General features: G+C 35.2%; 2 protein-coding genes across 3 annotated transcripts in view; one reads left to right on the forward strand and one right to left on the reverse strand.

The window, feature by feature from the left end:
• The window catches only part of LOC121294765 (ubiquitin-like modifier-activating enzyme 6), a 31,992-nt gene extending 25,954 nt beyond the window's left edge, over nt 1-6,038 (forward strand). For both annotated transcript variants that reach the window (XM_041218845.1, XM_041218851.1), the window contains exons 29-33: nt 47-240; nt 1,398-1,525; nt 4,041-4,128; nt 4,259-4,353; nt 5,571-6,038. In XM_041218845.1, coding sequence (XP_041074779.1) covers nt 47-240; nt 1,398-1,525; nt 4,041-4,128; nt 4,259-4,353; nt 5,571-5,703 — 638 coding nt within the window. In that variant the 3' untranslated portion in view covers nt 5,704-6,038. The remainder of the gene's footprint in view (nt 1-46; nt 241-1,397; nt 1,526-4,040; nt 4,129-4,258; nt 4,354-5,570) is intronic.
• A 1,027-nt stretch (nt 6,039-7,065) lies between these two features.
• Nucleotides 7,066-27,896, reverse strand: LOC121294780 (signal-transducing adaptor protein 1-like). The gene is made up of 12 exons (XM_041218862.1): nt 27,645-27,896; nt 24,990-25,061; nt 24,706-24,822; nt 18,905-18,961; nt 18,472-18,629; nt 16,877-17,008; nt 16,709-16,778; nt 15,861-15,963; nt 14,830-14,979; nt 10,236-10,268; nt 9,206-9,241; nt 7,066-7,869 (listed from the first exon to the last, which is right to left on the reverse strand). The coding sequence occupies exons 1-12, from the start codon at nt 27,753-27,755 to the stop codon at nt 7,805-7,807; spliced, it is 1,104 nt and encodes a 367-aa protein (XP_041074796.1). The 5' UTR covers nt 27,756-27,896; the 3' UTR covers nt 7,066-7,804.
• Between the last annotated feature and the right edge of the window lie 79 nt (nt 27,897-27,975).

Consider the following 27,975-nt stretch of genomic DNA (forward strand, 5'->3'; position numbering starts at 1 on the left):
ATGTCTGAAATATTGAAGTCTATATTTACCCCCTCATGCGCAACAGATCACCTCCAGATGACGCCAGTCTCCTTTGAGAAAGATGATGACAAAAATGGACACATAGACTTTATAACAGCAGCCTCCAACCTGCGAGCCAGGATGTACAACATAGAGGCAGCAGACAGACTAAAGACCAAAAGAATTGCTGGAAAGATCATCCCTGCCATAGCAACATCCACTGCAGCTGTGTCTGGATTGGTAAGAATGAAATATCTTCCTAAAGGGTTCAAATGTGATTAGATTGATTTTAAAATTAGGAATTAGTTCACTCATTAAGTTGGACAACACATTTGGAACACTAAGTTAATAAGGTGTTTTTAGGGTGTCTCATTGTTTTAAGAGATGTCATTGTCATGACCACAAAGTTGACGAAATTATTTATTATAATAAGTGAAACCCTACACACAGCGTATTAATTTATAAATCACAAAAATTACGATTTGTTCTCGTGAATTACTACTATAATATACTACTATGTTGTTCGTTCTGTGTGCAAGCTGACATTTGTATACAGGGTAAGATGTACAGGAGTTTTGACATACTATAAAAAGGCCAATAGAATGTAAGGTTCATCATAGTCAGCTAGGACAGGTCTTGTTTAATGTGTAGTGTCAGCAAAGTGTTTAAATTGATCTTGTGGGGTACTTGACCACTTTGCTAATATGTCTGCCTTTAATTCCTTTTGTGAACATATGTAGCAAATTTAGTTTACATGTTATTTTAAGAAGAAAATACATAATCTGCAAAGCAGATGGCCTACACTGCAATTTTAACTGTTGGTAGTACTATGTAGAAATTAAGTGTTTATTGGGGCACAGGATTGGTTACTGTTGGGTATCACAGAACAACGGTGCATAATACTCAAGATGTATATATTAGTGTCACAGAACACCCTGCAAAGTTTACATTACCTTTGTCAGTACAGTGTTATAGTTTGTAAACCATATTGTAGACCCATCCAGGGTCATAAATGAACTGGGCAATATATTTCTCAACTTTTGTATGCTCCCTCTCTGCAACAATATGCCTCTAACAATATGTCACTTGTTGATATCGGAGCACCAGCATTGTTTCCAGAGGGAGCATGAACATTGCAATGTTTAGAAGAAAAAAATATCTTTCTCTTAGTGAATGTTCCTGAGAAAGAAAAAATTCTCTAGTTTATTTACCTATGTTCTGTGAATAACAAAATATCAAAACCAATGTGTGAATGATAAATAAATAAATAAAATAAAAAATATGGTACAATATGGGCAACACGGGATACAGCATGGGTAAAATTATGAATTTCTTGTAAACGCTGCCGGACTTGAACTTGAAAGTGATATTTTTTCTTCACGTGTGTTTCATTTCAGGTGGCACTCGAGCTGATAAAAGTCGTTGGAGGATTCAGTTTTGATTCTTTTAAAAACTGCTTTTTTAACCTAGCAATTCCAATCATTGTGTTTACTGAAACAGCTGAAGTGAAGAGAACACAGATACGGTAAGCACTCTATTTCATTTTCTATTACAAAGGAAGTTATCTCACAACTAAAATGCATTCAGTGCAGTAGCTAAGTTCTGTGTTCAGTTGTGAACAAAAATGGCTCGAAAGCAGTTGACAGTAAATCATTTTCTTCCTACATTAGCTGCAGCGAAAATGTAATCAGGCTGAAGAAAATGCAGAGGCCAGAGTGAAGTAGAATTTGTGCCTGAGCGTTGTAGTAGTAGTAGTAGGGGTATGGGAGCTGAGAGAAGGCGGCAGAGTGGAAAAGGGATTCAGCTTCATTTAGTGGAATGCTACATAGACAAATGGCCTAGTCCTGCAAGCAGGTCATTTTATTCAGTTGTATCTTCTGTTTATTGCACCTAGCAATATATTTATTTGAGTGCTGGGACAAATGTCTGAATATTAGAATGAATATTTTTTGACATGTATTTGGATGCAAAAATCAGATGTTCGTATTCGCTAGAAATGACCAAAATACCTTACACTTATTTACCGCCCCACCAAAATGGCAAATTGAAAAAGAGCTCTGTGTGATATGTGAAATTAATATATATATATATATATATATATATATATATATATATATATATATATATATATATATATATATATATATATATATATAGACACACACAAAATTAACACAGCAGCTCGAGCCTGTTTAAAAGTTTTACAGAGCAAAAAGTAAACCAACCAGATTATGCGTATGCACGCACGTATAGTGATCTCTATGGAAAGCCATCTGGAAAAAAAGTTGCTTTAGAGCGAGTCAGAATCTCATGGGACAGAAAAAAGGCAAGCAGATCATTCTAAAATACCTGGCTTAAACAGTGCCCAACTTGCTGGAAATGTTGTGTAGTGATTTTTATATAGATTGGCATAAAATATATATATATATATATATATATTATATTTTTTTTTTTTTTTTTTTTTTTTTTTTTGCGACTATGTGGAATTTAATAAACGAGAACCAAAACAGTTTTTTTCCCCTTCGTTTTACAACGGCATTTCCATGTTTGTTTTATTAGTGTTTAAAGTTACATTTCAGTTTTCATTTGCTTGTTCAGCTACAAAAAGGCACAAGTAAACATCATGTTGTTACTTTATGAAGAAGTGTCTATGACCACTGTTTACTGTAAAAAAATGGCAAGGAATTAAAAAAAAAAAAATAACAAAAAAGAAATGCGGTTTCAACTTTATGTACTATTTATTTAAGGCAATAAACAAAACAACGTTTAAGTTGAGCTGCTATTTGGCATCCTTGGTTTTGTGGTTAATTCACCTGGGTAAAGTAAGGCCTACACAACGTATTCTTTACTCCGGGATGTTTTTTTTACTTTCACATGTTACGTAGTGTAGCGTCTTGCTGTAAAATAGACACACATACAAGGGCCACGCTCCCCTGCCCCTGCTGCTATGCTGTCTCTGCCTGCATTCTGAGCAATCAATGGCTTTTATTATTTTTTGAAAACAAACAAATATCCAAACACGTATTTAAATTGAGTGAATATCCGAACATGAAAATCCTGTTTTCGTCCCAGCACTCATTTATTTATTTATTTATTCATTCATTCTGTTGGAGTGCCAACTATTTGCTGAGTGCATGCTCAGTTTGTAATTAAGTATGTTATTGAAAGAGAAGAATGTCTGTTACAAAACTAGAAATACATACAACAGTATTTAATTTAGACAGTGAAGTTAATTCTCATTTTGAAAAAAAAAAAATGCTCATTTACAGCTTTGAAAACCAGTCCACTTGTGCAACATTGACATGTATGTATTTTTTTAAGGTCAACATACCATTCCATTCAACTCATGGTACTGGCAATTCTGTTGTTCTGCTCTCTTGTTTTTAATCCAAAACATGCCTTTAATAAAATATGTATGCTGCTTTAATTCTTGTGAACATTAAGTGATAGCACAGTAACTAAAACCTAATAATTGAAACATACACTACAGTAATCCGCCCTAACTGCTTATCCGCCATGATCAACCTCTTCAGCAGCGTTAGTTTATTACAGAGAAGATTAGTTCAGATATTGTAGATCCTACCAAAGTTTTTGTACACTGTGTTGTATGTGCTCAGTTCGCTGCCATTGCTGGTAGTGTCACGTGAGCTGTTCAGTGTGTTGATATGTAAATAAGTCCTGTTCAACTTCAATCTCCGTCACGGTCTCCTGCCTGTCACTCAGCAGTGAGTGCACGCACCCACATGACTACTCTGTCACAAGCATTAATACCTTGTATCTTTCTAAACAATGGATTTAGGGGAGCTCCCTAATAAAAGCTGTACAAACAATTATATTGTGAATATAGTAATTGTTACAGCTGTGCATAATGGTATTTAAAAATGGGGATTCATTCATCTGAGTCTTTACATATCCGCCCTTACTCTGGTCCCACTGCAGTCGGATATGCGACGAATTACTGTACTTTGAAACTAGGCTAAGGTTATTAATATTTATTTAGATTTTTTGCAATAATTCAACATAGTTGTCTTTTTCAACAGAGATGGGATATCATTTTCTATCTGGGACAGATGGACAATTTATGGGAAAGAAGATTTGACACTCTCAGAGTTTATAAATGCTGTCAGGGTAAGAGCTGAAATTCTACTGTATACAAATGGAAACACATACAGATTGAGTGTGGAATGTTTGTAGTTAGTAGGGTTAACATGATGATGTTAAAAACCAGATTCAGACTTTTTTTGTTTTGTTTTTGCAGGAAAAATATGGGATCGAGCCCACAATGGTGGTACATGGAGTTAAAATGTTGTATGTCCCAGTTATGCCAGGACACAAGAAGAGACTTAAGATCACGTAAGTAGAAATTATGAAAATATTAACTATGTAAAGCAATATCAAATATAAATACTAATCTGTAATGATCTGTAAGCCGAACCGTGTCATCATAATAAAATGCATGCTGATGGCTGGTGTATTTTTATTTTTTACTATTTTTTTTACTAAAGTTTATTACTGATTTTGTTCATGAGATATATTAATTGAAAGGAAAGTCAATGCATTCTTAGTTAGGATTACAATTGCTTGTGTTAATCTGTGTTTATTTTATATATATATATATATATATATATATATATATATATATATATATATATATATATATATATATATAAATATAAAATTGGCATTTTAGTCAGGTGCGGTGTGGTTTAAATTAATATACTTCTCCTACTTGCTCATGTAGGGCCTCTCAAGCAGAGACTGCTAATGTATCCTTGGGGCTAAGTTGAGAACCATCATTTATAAACTGGATGTTTACAAAATTAAATTATTGTACATATTGGTACTCATACAGCCACGTTATGCGATGGCACTGCATGTCAGTGGAGCCCATATATATATATTTAGTTAACTTTGCAGCACTTAGACACTCAAATCCATCACCTGCTTTACAATTAAATGGGAAGCAGTTGTATTGTTGGAGGAACAGTGAAACATTTTGTATTCATTTTAATGGCCAAATGTTTTCCACCACCCTATAGAATTATCACATTTTGCTTCATACAGTCGAATGAAACCTGTTGAATAATGTTACGTTAACGTATTGAATTGTATACCACTTTGCAGTTTTCCATATACATAATGAAAAATTGAAAGAAAAAAAAAAGAAATCCAACATGAAATACTATACCACTATTATGGTGTCTGGTGGATTTTGCGGTTTATCTTTTTGTAGTTTCTTTGTTAAATAAAAGATCAAAATTATGTTCATATTTTTTTTAATGTCTCAATCCTAAAATTCTAGGTGATTCAAAACTTTTGGCCATAGATGTAGGTTAGTCAAGTACAGTAAATCAAGAGGGTGCACAGTGCTGGTCTTTCTTCCACTCATACCCTAAATTACTTAACTGGTTTAGCTTGCTTTAGCTTCATTATTAAATGATCCCTATCAAATCTGGTGGACCCCGGACTTCGAGGACTTGATTTTGTGCAGCCCTGGTGTTCATGATAACGCTTGTGTAATAAATGTGGAAATGACAGAGTTTTGGTTGTTAAAATCTTCTCTTTTATAGGATGCAAAAACTAATCAAACCTTCCTCCGAGAAGAAGTATGTTGACCTGACCGTCTCTTTTGCACCTGAAACGGATGGAGATGAAGACTTGCCAGGTCCCCCAGTTAGGTACTACTTCTGTCAAGACAACTGAACCACATGTCAACCTGGCAGCCAAGGACCACTAGCACATAGACTGCAGTATTGCATTCTTCTGTAAATACTTTTATATTTTACTGCATAGCTTTCTATGCACCTGCCTTAATGTGTGTTTAAAAACCGACTTGCTAAATTGTTCATTTATTGATTCACTTTATAAATGGCTTGATTCAAACTGTTCATCTTGAAACATATTTCATTGTACTTTTAAGTGCAGTCTTTCACATCCATCGTATCCGAATAGAACATGTAGGTTCCGTAATTCATCTGAACACCAAAGATTTTTAGAAATGTTGAACTGATCTCACAATAAACACTGAAAGTTGAAAATGTGATATTCCTGTTTTTCTTATTGTGAACATTTTACTAGTGGTGAAATCAGACAGTCATTGATTTTTAATTCTAGTAGCCACCAGTTTACATTATTTATATCTGTTTATATGTTATACAGTAGGTCAGGATAAACCCTTGACACAATGAATCAGAATGACTTTTTATTGATAATTATTTGGCATAACATCATCAACATTATTTGCTCACCACCTGGCAAACTGTCCGAGGCAGTAGACCCCCATAATAGATTAGACAGTAGGGGTAATTATAAGGGTGGAGATTGGGGAGTTACAGGGTCTGTGATGAATCAAATGCAAGAGGGGCAAATTACTTGATCGTGTTTGTTTTCTGATTGGTTCAAATTAGATTAAGTAATGTGTGTAGGGGGCAGTCTTCCCTAGCAAATTTCAAACTTCTTTCATCATGATGAATAATGCAAATGACAATGTTTTGTTATAGAACTTGTATTCCTGTTGAAATATGTCAGTTTCCCAAGATTTCATTTAAATGAGAAAACTAAAATAAGATTGTGGATCCATCTTTTTGCCTTTCCCCTGCTGTTCTGTTTTTACTGAAAGCAAATATGGTGGGTTGTCTTTTTCACTGCCCCTTTCCCCCAGGGCCCTGCATTATGCTATAGTTTTTACCTATTTCAATTTGGCAGGGGTGGGGGTTATAAGGTTGTTCAACTGTATGTACTAACTATATGATCCCACTTGGATAACCCTCATATTTCCTGGTCTTTGGCCATTGATGATTTAAAGATACCCAGAAAACCTGCAGGATTGTGGCTGTCCAGGATCGAAATTGGCCACTCCTGGACTATAGGGATTATACAAGGGCTTCCCCAACCCAGTCCTCGGGACCCCAGTGTCTACTGGTTTTTGTTTAAACTAAGCTCTCAGTTACTTAATTGGAACCCTTACTAACTATGACATTTCATCAGAAACTTGAAATCTGCAACTTTTTTATGAGCTTTTTTTATTGATCTAATTAAGCAAATTGTTAGTTCAATTAAGGGTTTAGTTAAGTAATTGAGACCTCAGTTGGAATGAAAACCATAAGACAACAGGGGGTCCCCAGGACCAGGTTTGGTAAACCATGGATTACACTGTAACTCACACTTGGCCAAAGTTGGCCCTTCTGGTCTTTCTTCCAACCCTGTTCTAAATTGTTTAATTGAACCAATTAAACATGCATCCAGATTCTGAACCAGTTAATTATCTCATTTTACCTGTTAAACCTGGATTGGAATGGTCCTCCAGGACCGTGATTGGACACCCCTGTTTTAACTAGATTTCAGTTTTTTTACAATGAACAAAAAATTGAAAACATAGAAAGATACACAAAAGCAAATGATGCATCATAAATCACGACATGTAAGTGGATATTATTTACTACATTATATATATTTCTTAGTTTTATAATTGAAACCATCTGCAAACGGAATATATATATATAAACGACCAATACTGCAATAGATTAGAGGTGTGTATTGGTAGTTCTTCAAAATGTCCAGGCCAGTTTTGCTGAAACACTGCATGGCACTTAAAGATAATTTAGCAAGGGTTATGACTATTTAACCATTTAGTGTGTCCCAGTAGACATGATGCACCCTTGCATCAAATATATTACTATTCAATCTCAGAAGTACATATAGTAAAAAGTGCTTTATGCACTGCAGTACACAGGATCTGACAGACCATGACACGTCTCAGTGATGGGTGGGTTTCGGTCAAACTGATTTGATACATCCAGATAAATTAATTGTTAATAGTCGCTCTCCTTTTCTGTAATGCCTTTAAAAGCTCCTCTGAAAACCCAGAGTCTGTTTGAAAAAACAAAACAAGAACATTAATTTATTTAAAACCCCTTGAGGCAAACAGGTTCACATGTTATATAGTTTATAGTATTTACAAATGCATGCATTTACAGTTGTACACAAAAAAAAAAAAATGCTGAAGGATACTATAATATTTCAATCTTTTTTCAGTAATGTAGTTCACACAACCTTGATACATACACTGGTACTTACTGTTAACTACACAGGCAGGCTAGATGGTGTGGTTAATTCACTTACCTTTCTCCTTTGGACATCTAGGTTCAAATCAAGCACAGGTCACGTGTGAAAATGAGTTTAATAGCCTAATTTTAAATCTAAATGAACATCACAATATGAGATCAAATTGAAAACCTGCTTGAGAGAAATGCACCAGGACTGAATGGCAGTGGGGATTGAGGTATGTAGACAAATATGTAGAAAAATGTCTTTGTCACCAACCAACAACGTACAGTACTTGAGTACAGTTTCACTGCCCCTCCCCTTTCTTGATATAAAAATGATCAAGTGCTGTGGTTGTCAGGGGGTTCTTATACAGGTAAAAGCATGTTTTATTAAATTGTCCAATAAAAGTCTCAGTCAACCTTACATAGGTAACATTTACAAGTTTTTAAAAGAAAAAACATTTCTTACTATTCTCATTAGCCTACATTTCTTGCAAGTTATACATTTATGTAGATAATTTAGTGTCCCGGGTTTTATTTAAAATTAAGGTAAAACAAATAAAAATATGACTAAAAATTGAATATACTCTCCAATATCCTGATTAGCCTGACAAATCTATATGTGCCTGTAAATTAAATCTTATTAAGAATGGGATCTTTCAACTTGTATTAAGCATTTATTAGCCATCCTTGCATATAACAAATAAACATTGCTAAACTGACTATAATTGTGTGAACTTGGTAGCAAAGAATTATCATGGTAACAGAGGGTATGCAGAAATTCGGTCTGTAATTAATAAAACACCCAATTTCCCTTCTTGCAGTTTAAGCTGCCACAGCACTGGCATTGTTAAACATCAAACATGAAACTCCCTTTGCAGCACAGGAATTTTAATGTGGTATGAGATGGCATCCTAGAACATGCTGCACAGACAGTGAATCTTTATGATAAATAGGCTTCAGGCAATTCAAATTGAAAAACATAATCTGGAATCCTAAAATACAGAAAAATAAGAGAATTGGAAGAAAGCTGTAATGCCAATGAGGTGTAAGAAATGTAAATCCTTGGTTAGTATGCCCTTCAATAGGTGCTATGAGCAATACAAATGATAAATAAGAGAAAGGAATATAGCCATTACAGTAATTGTAGTGTTTAATACCTGGCACTGGAACGTTCCGGATTGGGGGATGATCGTCTGCAAACCATTAAAAAAAAAAAAAAAGTGCTGTTTTCATAAGGTGGTTCTCCAGAAACACAGTCTAGACAGGTTTAGATATCCACATCAAGGAATGGTTTAGTCACATCAATTGTAGGATCTCAATCCAATGCAGCATGCTTGTAATGCACTTTAAAAGCACATTCATCATAACAATCCTCCGTTTACCAATTATGTGAAATATTAATGATGGAATACATGAATATCCCTTGAGATACCTTTCAGCACCTTACTGGAAGTTCTGTCAAGGCTGTGAACAAAAGGTGTCCCAACCTGATAGATACAGTTTCTAATAAAGTGGCTAGGCAGTGCAGGCATGACAATATTTCAGGAAATTACTTTCCATACTTTTCTTGAAAAATAAATTGAGCCTTATTACTTAACATGTCCTGGTCTCCCCTGCCTGTCAGTGGTCACAATTTTACTACAACACTACTACTACTGTACCTGCTACTACCAAAGGTTATTACTGTCTTATGCAAGCACTGCTTTGCCCAAAGCAGCAAAACAAAAATATAAACACACAATAAAAATGGAGAGCTCCTTTTTCACCAAAAAGTGTTTTCATTATACAGTTAAAAATGTATAGACATCAACATTTTTAAATATACAATCAATTGTGAGGAGCCAAAAGCATTTTAACATCGTGTTAAAAAAATACTTTTGCATGACTGTATAGAATTAACATTAAAATATTGAATGACATACTGCTTTTTCATTTTCTATGTACCTAACGAAAAACTGACACATTTAAAAATATGATATTTTGAAATCAACATGATTCCAGTAGACTCTACAGTATCATTTTGTTCCTTTGCACATGAATGGCTAAGTGTGTGTTTTTTTGGGGGGAGGGGGTTGCAGCCAAAAATATGCTGTGTTCTGCCTCTACATTTTGTAAGAGCTACTTACATAGCACACGATGCTACCACAAAGAATATTGCAACTGTTTCGGATAAAGAAACTTACTTACCCTTCAAATTCAGATGATTTATTTTGCCAAGTCCTAGGAAAGGAAAAAAAAAAGAAAAGTTAACTTAAGATGCACTGTTATGTATAAGAGATTATAAGTGCGAATCATAGAACAATGTAACTCCTAATGACTTAATATTTACAACAAATTAACTACTAATTGGTTCAAATAAATTGGATGGTTGGAATAAAGACCTGGACTGGCCAGCTAACATATTTGCTTTTTTTTTTTTTTTTTTATTACCCATTTCAGTTTTCCTGGAAATGAAAAACACTTTTTAAAATTCATATTACATGTCAAATGAACTCGGTATGTTTTCCTGATCTGGTTTCAATTTCTTTCTGAAACAATTATTCTTTAAAGTTGTACTGATGCAAACCAACCAAACTGAGTTTTTTTTTTTTTTTTTTTGTCCAAACAAACTAAGGCCTCCACAGGTTTGATTAAAACAAACTATGAAAGCCACTTAGTTGGTTTGGAGTAATCATATATGCTTTCCAACAAACCAAACACATTCCTGAATACCTGCATGGGTCCTTACTAACTCCTGGTGTCTGCAGTGCCAGCAAAAGGATGAGAGAGTTTTGAAAAACACTACATAACAATAGACCACACTAAACCATAGAAAATAGACAAACTGTTTTCCCAAGACTAAGTATCTCAAAGCAATATCTATGAAGTATAGACTGTATTTATACTCATGCCTTCATTCAACGGTGTTTACTCCCAGTTATTTTTCCAACAAACTGTCAATATAATGTAGGGATACCCTGCCCAAGAGGACTGGAATAATGCCTGTACCTTGCTGTTTTTCCACACATTATGTGTTCATACATACTTCTGACTGAAAAGCAGAAAGTAGCCAAACAAACAGATAGGAAATGTACGGTTACCAAGCTGAGAGGAATGTGCGCACGCCACTTCATCCATGATATATATGTAGTGGGAAAGTATAAATCAATCGTCTATGAAAAAACCACAAGCCAATAAAAGGACATAGGAAATATAATGTATTAGTTGTGGTTGTAGTAAGTATTTGGCTGTTTACAGGCATGTATTCAAGACTTTCTAATTAATCATTTAATTATAGCTGTATAAATCTGACAAAACTCATGAGTTTATAAAAAAAAATAAAAAATCTTAAAAGGTGCAGTACTCCATAAGGCTTTAAGAATAGTTCAAACATATTTAAGAAAGTTTTTACATTTTAAGCCTGTTGAAAATATCAGGTTTTCTAGTGTTTCCAAGCAGTTGGAGTGGGAAGATGTATAAAATGAAAATACAGTACATTATACTATATATTTGTGTTAATATATAGTAAACTATTTGTTAACACTGTTTTTGTATGGACACGCAGAACATAAAATATGTTAGACACTATTTTCATTTAAAGTGTTTTGTCTGCATACAGTAATAGAATATAAAGACAATAAAGATACACACTAGTATTAACTTTTACCAAATAAACAAGGGCTAAGGAAAAAACCTAAAAAGAAAGAGGACAACATGCTCTTTAAATGCTGTTAACATGTGCACACAAAAAGTTGTGTGGGTGTTTTAAAAAATGTTATTTATACTGTATATCAAACCGGTGGTTCAACCCTTAAATACTTTATGCAAATAGCTTGTCTGGGACTGTTCCACCTCATTGAAATATTGCCAAAGAAATAAATGGTTAAATTCATTTTAATATAAACATTTTCCAGATATTTAATTCAGACTGTTGTTTGTATTTGTCATGCTGTGGGGATTGGGTTGTTAACATCGATTCCAGAACATTCTTAACCAGATCTACTTCAAAGTTTGTTGATAGGCACAGGCCACAAACTGTGTTAACTCTTTGAAACTTGCCTTCCAAAATGCTATCTGATTGTCTAGTCTCCTAAGGTGTCATAAAACTTAAGGGAAGCTATAGTGACTATGCAGTTGTACCATTATAGTGTTAAAAGTTAGTTAAAATGTTTTAAGAATCATTTTTAATTACACAACTTGTAGAGACAAGTTTAATCGTTATTTTAAGTAAGTTTTCCAATAAGTCTGAAGTGTATATTGTGTTTTAAATGAATATTACAAACTAATAACTATTTTTGAATATTATCCTTTGATTATGTTATGATGTGTTTTATATGCTTGTAATCATAATTTTTTTGTATAGAGAATGAAACTGAAATTTATATGCTTCTCTAATGAATGTAACTAAAGTTATATTGAATAGGAGTTTAAAATGATAAATGTAAAACCCTTTGATAACGAAATGGGTGGATACATTGCATTTCTAACACACCCTTTTTGTGTCACACGCAACTGTCTATCAAGTATTGTGAACCAATGGAAGGACCGACAAAGACAAGGTCAATACAATTGAACGCCTATACATCACATTATTTAAACTCAAAACAAGGATTTTCATTCTCGCTGAGCTCTCTGGATTTGTTCTTGCTCACTGGATTAGCTTTTTCTTCAAAATATCTCATCGCTCTCAACTCATCAAACTCTGAAGTTTTTCAATGAAGACGCACTGATGTAATCTTCAAAGCTGCCCCGGAGAAGTTAGGCTCCCTCCGGAATGATGAAAGCTTGTGCCTACAGACTTCATGGAGATGCTGCGCTGCTGCACAACTAACTTCCAGAGAGGATGACCATATTAAGACTTTGTTTTAAACATTGCACCAACAGAATAAGTATCAAACTTATATTGTGTGTTTACAAGTAACTGAACTGAAGCCATGCTTTTGATATCATCACAATATGTAACATTGTACATGCGTACTTAGCCATGTGGAAGCTGGCGCATGTATATGTAATGCGTGAGTCAACCAAACAATGCATGTTGAACTATTAAGACTGCTTCACTAATGCAGAACTCTATGACTAGAGAGCACATCAAGGATTAATTATGAACATTTAACAATGCATTACTTTTCCTTGAATATTTTATTTTGTTTCAGCTTTATAAATTTTTTTTTAAACTATGAAGCCTAACTTTATTCTTCTTCCTTTGAGAATATCAACGTAATAATTTGTTTTGTTTTGTCTTACAACAAATACACATCTCTGATTGATTTGAAATACATAAGCATATATAATATTAATCGTTAATCTCGTTTCATCATGAATCTAGGGATAATTAAGCCTGAATCGCCAGTTTGAGGTATTGTTTTTATTATGGTTAATAATTACACTATGAGCTGTAAGGGGTATTTTTTTTAATGGTAATTAACGAGTTGTGACATAAATCCTTGTGATTGTGACCTAAATCCTATACATACAATGTAAATATGCACGACAATATCCATGAGTTAATTTTCAATAAAACAAGAAAAAAGAATGCAGTTGGATAAATTATATAAACTATAGAAGTAAACAGACAACAAATAATTCCAACTGACAGTTGTGGACACTACAGCTTTAAGAGGGAAACTGAACAGAGTTCTTGTTTCAGACTATTACAAGTCAGAAAGAAAAGCTGATTACTGCTGTTAAAGTCCCCATAGGAACCCTAAATAAGTATCTGAACAGGAGTGCTCACTGCTGCGGCTGCTCAGTCAAAATCCAGAAGAACAAACAGGGTGTATAAGGACAAGTGCAATACTGATCCAACCCTAACTGCAACTCAAGAAGCCCTTTTCTAAGAATATCCAGATTTAATAATACTGCAGGAACATAAACTTAAGTGCATTTGTTACCATTATGCTTTTCACTGCAATTACATTGGCAAAATATTACATTTTAATTCTGAACTGCCACTTGCATGCAATTCTTGTATAATACCGCTAATAATTTGGTCTATATAATCAATTTAGCCAAAAGAGATGATGTGACTGTTTAAAGGTTAATCTTCACTGTGTAACGCTAATATTTTAATCTAATTTACAAATTAATAGAATACATCTGTGTTCCAAATATAAAAGACAATGGATTATGTGTTCCATTCCATCAGTATAGCCAGATGTAAAAAGAATGTGGATTTATGTATTTATTTATTTATTACTTAGGCAACACCAGTACTATAACTGAACAAATACAATATATTAAGAAAATAACTCAAAGTGTGCAATCTCTATATATCAGAAACATACAAAAAAAACAAAAAAAACAAAAAACACATTACCTCAAAATGACAGCCATTAGGTCAACGGTTATTGTCATGGTCGCCAACACATTTAGCATACAGGGCTTATATAACCCTGCAAATATGAAGTCACTCCCTCAAATATAGAATACACTTGGGTACTAAATATAAAGCCAAAATCTCAAAATGTTAGATCTGGAATCTGAAAAAATCATATGACAATAAATGTGCAGTCATCTTTAAAAGGTCACAGGTTAAAGTGAAGAGTGACAAAGATATTTTGCCAGAGAATTTTTCATATCAGTGAAAATATGAAGTTGAAAGCTAATGTAGGGGATATTAACAGTTGTAGTGACCCTCTTACATATATTCTTAATAATCTCCAGATTAAAACCCACTAGCTACAGTTGATATAAAACTTATCAAATTACTTTGTTTTTGACTAGAATTAACTAGTTGTGTCCCTTAAGAAGATTTCAGTATGATGAGTTACTGTAGCTTGCAACAGGTCTGCTGGTTTACCATCTTCATTGGCGTTGTCAACTTCAAGATATTCATTCGCAGAGCTTTGAGTTGGAGTTGGAGGAGGGGTTTGGATCATTGGAGAAACTACTGCCCGAGGGATTTGCCTCTTCTGCTGATGTTTTCTTTCACTGAGCACAACTGGCTGGTCTGAGGAAGAAAATACATAGGAGGAGAGGTCATTAACTTTAATGCCAGTAAATTGTCCTGGAAAATCTCAACAGAACCATGAACAGACCACAGCATTACCAGCAATTACAACACAATAGATTTGTAACAAAACTTGCACTGCGGTCCTGATAGAATACTGGTAATCAAATAGAAAGAGTACCAGTTTCGTATATTTCTGATGAAGGTTAGTTTAACATTGTTCCATAATTTCGTCCCGCAGTAAATATCCATTCATCATATAGGTTTTGAATGTGCAGTTTTGAAAGAAACACATGCTTAAGCAAACATTAATTTTAAAACATGATATCTGGTCCCACACTAGGTTAAAGCAACGCTTTTAGATGGTCTTGCACTTCCTGGGTCCATTCACCTGCAGCGTGGAATTGTTCCCACCACTTCACAGGTTTTTTTCCTGGTCAATAATCAATCAGTTGATTCCCCTATTAAGGGACATTCTTTCAAACATTAACATGCATCTACAATTAAGGCATTTCTGTGTTGAAACATTACTATTTAGGCTTCACTGGATACATTTTGCTCTGACATTTTTGTGATACCAAGGGAACCAAAACAGAGAGCTGTGTTTGAAACAGAGAGTGTTCCAGCCAAAATGCTGTGCTAACTCCTGCACTGAAATAATCAGTTTTTCAGCCTTTAAAAAAATACTAAATGCTGTTTAACTAATAAGATTAGACTGCACAAAACTAAATGTGTTAGCTAAGCTCTTATATGGAGTTTTTTCATAATTTGTTTTGTTAATTTTGAAAACTTTAGGTGCATTTGGCCACCAACTCTCAATATGATTAAGCTTTCAAAAATCCAAAGAATAGTTAATTAAATAAAATATTGTAATAACATACCAATTGTGGTAGCATAAGTGTGTGGCTGGATGTAAGGTCTGAGATATCCGTTAGACTCTTTTACAAAATGATCAATAACATCGCAGAGGCTGCAAACAGTGACCTGTCCGAAGAAAGGCAGAAGGCAGAACAAAAGAAGAAAAGGTGATTCTACTGAATTTCTGAGCTTAAGAAACACAGACAGATATTCTGTAAAAGTCATACACCGTTAGCATGCCAATTAACACTTTTGCACACAATTGTTATTTCTATCAAATGAACCCTACTGTGACAGTATATTGTTATATGTTTATATATATATATACTTTTCAACATTATACACATACTGTAAAACTTCAATTAAACGCCTCTGGTGTTTATTTGCAATATTTGCCAGCAGACCCGGCGCATATTAGAGATAGCGATTATTTGAGACTTGGCAATTACTTGAAGTTTTATGGTACATTTAATATAATTCTATATTTAGCACATGATTTTATGTTCACATGTATGGACCCAGGGCCTGAAGGAGAGATATACACTGCCTGGCCATTTTAACAAGACTTATACCTACAGTAATATTGTGTTTGGTAACAGCCTGATGCACAGTCTTGACACATAGTGCTGGTAGGTGTCTACAGGGATGTTAATCAATTCAGTCATGAATATTGCACACAGACAGGCAAAGGATCGTGTTGACGAATGTGTCGTTCATGTTCATCCCTATCCTTACAGGGTCAATTGGATTGAGATCCATAGATGGTGGCCATGCTTGAAGTCTCGGTGGATGCGTGATTATGTAAATGTCCATAAATGCATCACAGGAAATATTAAGTAAATAAATAAAAACATAAATAAATGGAACTTACAGGAGTATCAAGCTCTATGGAAAAGCCATTCTCTACACACATCACTTTGTAATGCTTTTCAGTTGGTCCACTGTAATAAAATATTCAGGTCAGTCATGTGGTATCCATCGTTTACATATTCACTTGAGAATGTTTCTTACACGAGCTCATGATGGCTCTGTTACATACTCTGTGAGCAGCTGCCTGACCGTTATTGCAAAACTCATCTTTTCACTGCCAGGTCTTAAGATCATGTTTCCAAACTCTGGGGATTCAGCCAGCATTTCTATGGCTTTGTATCGAGAAATGGAGTAGAAACACCTACAGCAATAAAGAATGACAAATGTTTAGTTGATACAAACCAAAAAAAAATTTCACATATGATAAGTATAGCCATCAATGTTGAGAAAGTAAGATGTAGACAATATTACAAAGAGGACCCTATTTAATACACAGGTGTAACGTCATTGAAATCCTGATCCACCTCATTCTAAACATGAAACTGCAAGGAGGAAGGTGCTAGATAGTTTTTAGTTACTGACATATCTTTAAAAAGATAATGAGTGTGTTTGCATTTTCTATGATTTTGATGAAGAATAAGTATACAAAAAACACTGAGAACTGACTAGAACCAGCAGAAAATCTACTGGCAGCAGTGCTTTTAGAGTTTATTATAACCAGCACAATTCAAATTCTTACACGCTAAAGCAGAAAGACACTAATGTATAATCTATTTCTGCAAGAGACATTGGAAAAGAAGACTGTTTAAGATCAGATCGATTATAATAAAACACCCAATTAGAAAGGTATGGCTTATGAATTTCACAGTAAAATCGGTAACTTGCTTCCTGTGTCTGACAAAACAAGATTACTTACAGTAGTCTACTGGCATTTAACATTGATTGGACAAGATTTGCTTTTGTTATTGCAGTGTTTAGTTATATATTTGTTAGATGACTGAATTGATTTGCAATGTAGGCTATATCTTAGACGGATGAAAAATGTTTAAGAAGGAGTAAAGGCTATGGTTAAGGTTCATTATTATTAAGTCTTAATTGACTTTATTACTGTCAGAATAATTTTATCTATCTATCTATCTATCTATCTATCTATCTATCTATCTATCTATCTATCTATCTATCTATCTATATATATAATGTATATATGTATAATACATTAAATGTAGTCCAAAGTAAGACAAGTTGTAACACCTATACTGTATAGATATATTGCATATAAAAGCTATCCATTAAAAGTCAAATTAGCCTGTCAATGTCTATAAAACCAGGAAGGTTGCCAAAAATTGGGTCAAGATTTTAAAGAAAGTGCACACGCAACATCATTTCAGTCCTGCTCTTAATTAAGAACATATACTAATGTTTGATTGAATGTCACAACATGTCCTGGAAATAATCTAAATATCTACCCATTAATAAGCAATATTGAATTATTCTTGTCCTTTTTATTGTTTAATTATTGAATGTGTAAATAAAGTCGACGTACAGTGTCACCCTGTGACAGTTACATGAATAATTGACATAATTCACCACTCATTTAATCCCAAAGTGTTCTGTACACAAAGTGAATTGCTGTTTATTTTCAAATATATATATATATAATTATATATATATATATATATATATATATATATATATATATATATATATATAGAGAGAGAGAGAGAGAGAGAGAGAGAGAGAGAGAGAGAGAGAGAGAGAGAGAGAGAGAGAGAGAGAGAGAGAGAGAGAGAGAGAGAGAGAGAGAGAGAGAGAGAGGTTGCTTACTGTGGAACATTTGTTATTACATCATCATAAGCCTCAGGTGGTTCTTGCTCTTTTACAGGCACAGGCTGTCTTGCTTGCCGTTCCTTTTCGTCTTTCAACACTTCCTTCAGTCTTAGCAGTTGTCCAGGAAGCAGCTGAAGCCTGCTAGGAATTTCCAGCTACAATAATAATGTATATTGTTATTAGCTTAGCATTTCAAGCAGTAAAACAACATGACATGTGACATTTGTCATCTGAACAAGGAGCAGCACACTAAAGGAACGTACACAGAACCTCTACTAGTAGCTTATTGTCAACCTTGCAATTTGAAAAAATAAATAATGTTGCAACAAACTAAGATGCTAGCTAATGTACTGATGCATTGCTCTCAGCTTTAAAATAAAATTAAAATGCCGTACATATTGTATACCAAAACAACATATATAAAACAAACCTTAGCCACTGTAAGAATAAACCCTTTCCATTTCTCTCCGGCATCAGGATTTTCAATCTGAAATGGAAATAAAAAAGACAGATATAAGTGCCATTGTTTGTCATACGAAATACCAGTTGTGTTGTTTTTTTTTTGGTTTTTTTAAATAACTTGCAGTTAGATTAATAATTCAAAAGCACATATTAAGATTACCCATCGTTTAGCTAGTTCTTAAAAATGAAGTGCATTTTATAATTAGAGATGCAAAAGTCTATACTACAAAACGTTGGGGTCTATTGCATACTGTAAACCTTTTGGGTCCCATATCACTCAACAAGGGCAATAGCAATATCCAATAAACTACAGTATGTGCAGAATCCTTAATAACCACTTTGAAAACCGACATAACTTGCATATAAATATTCATAACATTATTATTATTTCTAACCAAATGTACTGCAATGGAATATTGAGTGTTTTAAGTGCACTTCTGTGACTCGTAGCCATTCACCCTTTGCTGCAGTTATTCAGTTCTAGCCTTTATGAAGATGTTATGACAGCATTCCTTTTTTATTCATACAGAATGGATTTTATCAGGAAAAAAAAAGACTGTGTGCTTACAGTATAATGTAGTTTGCCTTATTATTATGATATATGGGAACAGATATGCCAGCAACGGGGATACACCATATAATATGTACAGTACCACAAAATAGAATTCTGTGTATCAAGAGAATTGCTTATTAGAATCTGGAGTATACTGTCTGTTATAAATGCACATACAGTGGATTCTGGTCCTGGTGATACAATTATTGTTTCACATTGCTTTGTGAGCAACTGTGCATGAAATAATGCAAGGGTTTGTTGTTTGAATGGCAATGAATTGATTTTGATTTCCATTACATGAGAGTAGATGTTGAAGCTAATTTGAACACGACTCTTACCAAGATAAGCACCAACTAAGACATAGCTTTACAGTAAACTAATGTGATCTATCTGCACCTCCATCCATTTGCATTGTTTTCAATCTGATGATGTAGATATCCTTCTGTCTGGTGTTGATTGCTGAAGTGTAATGCTGGCTCCAGGGATCAGCTCATTTTGCCTCCCCAGCGCATCAGCACACACAACGGCTGCGATGCAGGCTCCGGGGATCAACCCAGTGTGGTCTCCCCAGCGCATCAGCATGACAACCGTCTGGATTGAGCTAAGTAGGAGTCTGGGGTCTTCAAGTGGGCACCTTCCATCCTCTGTGTTTCTCTGACTAGCCCACGACACCTCAAGAGGGCTCAACAATGATTCTGGCGTTCCAGTATCAACCCCCTCCATCCCTCACTCAGCTCAGCCCAGCTTACTTACCTGTACATCAGCATTGATTTCTTTCTATTGTGCTTGAGATCCCCATCCAGAATCTTTCCGTCTCAACCAAAGCCAGTTGCTGCTCCTTTCTGCTGCTTCAGATAGGTTCTTCACTGTGCGACACAACTCTTGGCCACCGAACCCAATGTCTCTGAGAAACCGGGTTGTAGAGTGTGCCACAAATCCTCGACAACCCACCTCCACTGGGTAAACTTGGACTCTCCATCCTCGCTGTTCTGCTTCAGCAGCTAGTTGAGCATACCGAAGTTTCTTCCTCTCATACGCCTCATCCACAGCATCTTCCCATGGCACTGTTAACTCTACCAGATGAACAAGGCGTGCTGATCCAGACCACAAGACAATGTCTGGTCAAAGGTTAGTGGTGGCAATCTCAGTTGGAAAAATAAGTCGTTGACCAACATCTAGCAGCATCTTCCAGTCTCTAGCACCTTCCAGTTGTCCTGAGCGAGGCTTGGTTTTAACACCTTTTCTTGGTGGTTGCTCTCCTGGATGGAGGAATATTGTCTTTTGTGTGTAATGCTTTGATGGAACTGGTGGGAACTTATTCGTCAGGTTACGCTTGTCTTCCAGTGCTAATGTCAAACATCGCAGCACCTGGTCATGGCGCCAAGTAAATCGGCCTTGGCTAAGACCAACCTTACATCCTGTCAAAATGTGCCTTAATGTTGCAGGTAATGAACACAAAGGACATGAGGGATCCTCACCCTCCCAGATGTTTAGGTTCTGTGGTAATGGGAGAACATCATATGTTGATCTGATGAGGAAACTGATCCTGCTCTGTTCCATTGTCCATAGGTCTTGCCAGCCGATCTTGCATTGTTCCAAACTCTCCCATCTCATCCATTCTCCCTGCTTGGCCTGGGAAACGGCCTTTATACACCTGATCCTCTCCTCCTGCTTTTGCACCTTATTGACTTCCAGCTTCCTCCGTTGAGCTGGGGTTGCCTTGTGCCATGTAGGAGGAGCTGAACTGAGACCAAAACCTCCTTTTCCATGCTGAACTTGCCCCATAATATCTCCGATTCGAAGGGCAGCCTTAGCATCTTCCATAGCTTTCTTTGCCGTCCATTTTCTTCCAGTTTTCAACACAGGTGCTGCCTCCCTTACGCATTTGTCACGTGAATCTACTAATGTCATTTCCAGTCAGATTTTGACGCACTTAAACTCCTCAGTTAGAGCAGAGATTGGTAGCTGCAGTATTCCCTTGCCATAAAGTCCCACTCTGTTGAGGCAGCGTGGAACTCCCAACCATTTCCTGACGTATGAACTGATTAGAGCTTCCAGCTTCTCAAATGTTGTCAAGGAAACTTTGTACAGAGTCAGTGGCCACAGCAGTCTTGGCGGTAGACCAAACTGAAAGCACCAGAGTTTCAGTTTGCCCGGTAAAGCGCTGCAGTCTATGCTCTTCAACCCTTCCACTCCTTGTTGTCTAACTTCTCGTACATGAATTGTGTCCTTTAGATCCCCGTCATACCATCTCCCTAGACTTTTCATTGGCTTCTCGGACACTGTTGGTATTGCCTCACCATTAATGTAGAACCTTTTATCTACTACTTTACCTTTAATTATAGAGATGCTCCTTGATTTAGTGGGCTTGAATTGCATTCGTGCCCATTCAATGTTATTGGTTAATTTGCCCAATAACCTATTAGTGCAGGCTACTGTGGTAGTCACTGTTGTCAAGTCATCCATGTATGCTCGAATTGGTGGTAGTCGCATTCCAGAAGCCAAGCACTCTCCTCCCACTACCCATTTTGATGCCCTTATAATTACTTCCATTGCCATGGTAAAAGCCAGTGGAGTAATGGTACATCCTGCCATTATTCCAACTTCTAGGCATTGCCACATAGTGCTGAATTCTGAAGTTGAAAAACTAAATTGCAAATCTCCAAAGTAGGCTTTCACTAAATTTGTTATTGTCATCGGTGCGCTGAAACAATCAAATGCTGCCCAAAGAAGTTCATGTGGCACTGAACCATATGCATTAGCCAAATCCAGGAATGTCACATGGAGCTCCTTCCTCTCCTTTTTTGCTGGTTGTTGCCAAATTACGCTGATGTGTTCTAAGCATCCTGGGAAACCTGGAATGCCTGCTTTTTGTACTGAAGTGTCAATGAAGCAGTATAGTATTGTGCTCAGTTCAGAAAAATGTTTAATGAAATGAATATGGGGGCCAGATGAGCTAAACCCTATGGAGTAGATCTGAGAGGAATCGGACCCGAATAAATTGTAGGGGTCCTACTTGAGAACGAGAAATGCTGGCGTGGATGTGTCTCAGAGGTAAGTGGCTGCTGTGAGCAATTCAGTTTGACCATGCAAATGAGGGCATCATTTTAGTATTATAACACAGTACATTAGTACATTTAACATATTTTAATTTGTCTATCTTAGGTATTGGCAATTAAAAAACTTTCTACAGACGGTCCTCTACTGCCACTTACGTACACAAACATATTGCTGTTGATGCCTGTGAATGGGATGGCTTTAGGTGTAGGGAACAGAGAAATATAACCAAAATGGGTAACGGCGGGGCAAACTGAAATGCTACAGCACTCAGCTTTTTATTAAATAATAGAAACAAACAAGTTTACAAAACAAAACACTTTCAAGCAAAAGGGCACATTGGCCAAAAGAACAAACAAATAATAACTCGACCTTGAATAGCAATTGTTTTAAGCTTTCTATGTTTTTATTACCTCCTTTCTCTCGACTACCATTCTCCACTCTGAACACATTCAACCTGCTGCAGCCACAGCTGCAGGTCTTTTATATTCTGGCCGAGGGGTTAACTAGCTATTAATTACACTATGTAACACAATTTTTGTTCCGGGGTAGTAAGTGTTATTTCCTAATTGCTTATGCCTCAAAAGTATAGAAAATGGCTATTATTCCCCACAAACTTTGCTTTTGTGACCAGGACAATGATATTTCAAAATATCACTATTTCCAATGGGAAAACAGGCAAATGTGTGTCTTTTTGTTCACATAAAGTCAGAAAAAAACAACATTTGAATCCAAATTAACATGTATTTATACTAAAGTAATACAAAAATGACTACAAAAGATTTAGAAGTGAGTAGTTTTTCGAGATTTACAATTATACTATAAATATAGTATAATCATAAATCTCGAAAAACTACTCACTGTCCTGGTCACAAAAGCAAAGTTTGTGGGGAATAATAGCCATTTTCTATACTTTTGAGGCATAAGCAATTAGGAAATAACACTTACTACCCAGGAACCAAAAAAAAAAAAATAATAATTGTTACACAGTGTTATCTTATCACCCCACGGCCAAAGTCTGCATGAGTTTAATAGGGGATGCGTGACTGTCAGCTAATTAAATATTCAGTAGTTTTTCACACATCTTCACAAGGTTTTTTAAAACCATCCCCATCACAATGCCTCACATGGAGTAAAACTGTCAGCATACTGCTAGAAACATCAAATAAGTAACTTATTACAGCCTTTCTATTCTATCAACAATTCAACCTCACATTGGCCAGGATTTTCACTTCCTCTTATTCAGTTGTGTTGAAAATGTTCCTTGATTAAAGTTCATTATCCCAGTCTAAAAGAACATACAATATTAAAAAAAGCTCTTAAAATGACAATAGGAAACTGTTGTTAATCTATCATTATGTTTGACCCAGAGTGAAAATAACAGTTTTTAACTGGATCTATCAGTGGCATTTAGATGCTCTTTTAGAACATTCAAATAGACTCCAAACAGTCCTTTCTCTGTTTGTGTGGACTGTATGAGCACAAGTGTTCTAGATATAAACCAACAAATACCTACATTCCTCCAAACACACATAAAAGCATTTGGATTTTACCAGAAATAAACTATTATAGAATCTGAATTAATATAATCCATTCTCCAGGTGAAAATAACATATTCTTAAAGTGGATGCAGCTATGGTAACTAAATACTTCCATAAATAATACCTGTTTGCACTTTCATTCACTATGTATGTCTCAAGTTTGCAGTTTCAAAAGAAATGTATTTTCATTTTAAAACATGGCATGTACACTAGGTATAAAAAAGGTTCTCAATTCCTGGGTCATTTTACCTCAGCAGTGTCTTTAGTTAAAAGTATCTTACTGGCTGCAAACCATGTTGTGAATAGGTGAAGCAGCTGGTTGGTTCAAATAGGAAGGAAAGCCCTGAAAAGCAGGGTCAATTTCACTCTCCAGATGAAAGGACCATGTAAGCGATGACTCTGTCAAATCAAGACCTACCGACAGATTTCTTTACCATGTGTAGTAGTCATGTTTAATAAGTAAAATACAAGTTTGCTATAACATGTTTCTTTCAAAACTACACAATCGAGACACTTATTTTGAATTGGTGTACATGGTGTGGGAAATGTATGGAATTCTTTTTTTTTTAGTTAGAATTAACCTTTATATTGTTACAGCTGGCTAAACAGCACCCTGACCTTGAGTTGAACTTCCTCATTCAGCAGTATTAGAGTGAACTCTGCCGAGATATACTTTCTTTTCAGACTCCCAGTATCCATTGACTTCAGGTTCTGTAACTCAAGCTTTTCAGTATACTGTAGGGAGATTAAGGGAAAAAAAACACATGGTATTATGTTTTCTTGTTCTTAATTTGTCACCATGGATTTCTTACCCTCACAACTCAAACCAGTCTGAACATTCTAAATGTTTTATTTAAAAAGAATGCTTAAAACTCTCAAGAAAATTAAAGAAAGCATCTTACTGTGGCATTTTCCTCATCTGAATACAGGAAAATGGTGGACCCTCTGAGTTCTGCAAAATATCTCTTAAAATCCTGTGTAAAATACAATCCAAATAGTTTAATAGCATAAGAAGCATATTAAAAAGAGCACCTTGTTGATATGGATATGACATATCACAAAATTGAAACTCAAATTTAATAATACACTGAAGTCCAAAGATAATCAAAAGCACAGCAGTTTATATAGTCTTAAAATGGGAGTATCACAGATATTGCTTTGTAATCGAGGTGTATAAAATTGAAGTCACTCATTCATCATAACTTGTGTCCTATGAAGATATGGGTGATCAGTGATTGATTTCATTTTGTTTAGTCGAGACACATTTAAATGTGTCCATTGCCTCTTGGGCAGATCAGGGGAAAATGCAGGTTACTGGAGGCTACGGAAATGTAAATTTACTGCATGTCACCAGGAATAAAGACTATCTATCATTTACGAGAAATAAAAACGTAGACAAATAACAGTGTAGTGTTTATGACTTGTCTTAGTCATGGCAAATGAAATCATTCAGTTCAGTATCAACAAGGTAACACAAACAAGTATAAATATACAGAAAACAGACCAAACAAAAGCAATCATACCTGCTTATCAATTACCAGAGCTTTAAAACACTCCCATGGGAGGTAGAACCTAAACATCTGCTTGTGTTTTGTTTGAGGAAATACAAACTCATTCATACAAAATTCCTTTGGATATATTTTGGTTAGGCTAGGCACACACCCTTTAAGCAATTGTAGGTATTGGTATACTGGTAATGATATAACAGTAAGTATAGTAATACTTTTCTAAAGAATCTTTTAAATACTTTGACAAACTTTTTTGAGTAGAAGTCTTTCTCACTGAGTTTGAATTTGCATTCTTGCATGATAGGGTTTGGTGTCGTTTCCAGATTTTCACATTTTAACATTTGGGGGTGGAGAAGAGACCATACCATGTTATAGAATGTTTCAGGGACCACCTGGGATTTCCATTCCCAACTTCAGGGAGTTCATTGGAGGTAATAATATGGAGGGGAGGGGGAGGGGGGGTTTGTCATATATGCCTTCAGAACAATAAGACATTTTATCTTTCATTTGAAAACATTTGTATGCATTAAAAAAAAAAAAAAAAAGAATCCCAATGTTACTAAATAGGGGTAAACATGAATAACCCTTTTGCACATTCCAAGCAGTTCACATTAAGCAGTTTATTTTTAGGGCGTAACATTATTATGTAAATGAAAACCATGACTTACTTTAGGATGGTATATACAACTCGTCGCACCCAAATTATATATATATATATATATTTTTTTTTTACTGAACTGCCCCTTTAGTCGTAGTCAAGCCCCCACTTTGCACATCGCTGCATTAAAGCCACATTACGCGTTTTAGGATGTCCCCATAAACATACATATAAATGGCTGGTTTCACAGACCCTGATTAGTACCAATCCTGGACTACCCCATATTAATTTAAGTAAAGTAATCCAAGACTAGTGCTAATCTGGGTCTGTACAACCAGCTAATAAAGTATAAATACAAACATGTAATCATATCATGTATGTAATCATATTTCAGAAACCAAAAAAGAAAAGGTAGCTGAAAAAAAATGTTTGTCTAGGGTCTATATATAAAGATATGACATATATATTGCACATATTGGTGTTTCATTATAGGTGAATTTTATTATGCGGCCCACCACTCAATGCCCCACCTGCTAAGTGGCTCTCCTTGATCAAACTTTGGGAACCTGTGGTTTAGAGCATTGCAATGAACCCAAGGTGATGTGTGAATCTGTTGCTTCTCTTGTTTTATTGTACCAACTGTCAGGAAGTAACTAATAAAACAATTGTTCATAGGAAAGACAATTCTTTTAAATACCTGTTTAAAGATTCACTATCTTGTTTACTTACCCAACATAGACACTCTTATAAAAGTTTACCATAGAAGAAAAACACATCAAAGTCTTTTAACAGCATAGTGAAATCATAGTAAAGCATAGGTGAGGATTGTAAAGCCCAGACATATATGGTAAAAAAAATATTCCAAAATAAGGTAAACGATGGTAAATTATGATAAATGAAAAAAAAAAGAATATTATGATAAATAACCAGGGAAAAAGCATGGAAAATTCTACAGCATTCTACACCATGCCAATTTACTGTGGTAAACTTTAAGAAGGGGAAAAATGTAACATTCCAACCATCTATTTTGCACAGTTAAGTGCAGAGCCAAGCAGTTTGTTTGTAATGTAAGAACCTGTCTATTCGTTGTACAGTCAGAACTTGACTATTTACAGTGGAAACAGTTATTCATTCTAGAAGGAAGATTGTTTTGATGTAGACCCCAGGAATTGGGATAAGCCAGTTTTCTAGTTATATTTCATTTTGATAACAACCCCCATAAAAGATGATAAACATGATAAAAGCTTCACAAAGTTAAAACAAACAGAAAAGCTTAAAAAACATGGTAAACTATGGCCATGTTAAAATAATGGTAAAACAATGAAAATATAGGAACATTTCCACATACATTCAAATATAAATACGGTACTAAACAACTATAAACGATATAGAAGTTTTAAAAATTGACAATGATTAAAAACAATTACAAAAGTAATTTTTGAAGAAGTTACCTTTTCTCCTGTATGTTTTTTCTGTACAAATCCGTCACAGTATAATGGCAAAGCAGTGATTTTCCCTCGTTCTTTACTGATAAATCTTGAAGTTGGTTTTGGCGCAGCCATCTCAAATGTGATTCCTTCAAAAAAATAAGAGATGCTAGTCAGCTTAAAGAGATAGTTACAATATTATCCGAGTTATTCACTAACAATTGAAGTTTGAAGCCCAATTAACACAGTGCTACACCCAGAACAGCAGTGACTGAAGGAGAGGAATGTGTTCAAATGTGTTTAGACTGAAGACATGAGGAAATGCTTTAAATGCTCTTATTGACACTAGGGGAAG

This window comes from Polyodon spathula, chromosome 2, assembly GCF_017654505.1.
Source record: "Polyodon spathula isolate WHYD16114869_AA chromosome 2, ASM1765450v1, whole genome shotgun sequence".
Lineage (NCBI taxonomy): Eukaryota > Metazoa > Chordata > Actinopteri > Acipenseriformes > Polyodontidae > Polyodon > Polyodon spathula.

Coding starts and splice junctions, on each gene's coding strand:
- LOC121294780 (XM_041218862.1), bottom strand. CDS start 27,755: ATGGCTGCGCCAAAACCAACTTCAAGATTTATCAGTAAAGAACGAGGG. Junction 25,062..27,644: donor AAAAACATACAGGAGAAAAG/GTAACTTCTTCA, acceptor TATTTTACACAG/GATTTTAAGAGATATTTTGC. Junction 18,962..24,705: donor ATGAGGAAGTTCAACTCAAG/GTCAGGGTGCTG, acceptor TTTCCATTTCAG/ATTGAAAATCCTGATGCCGG.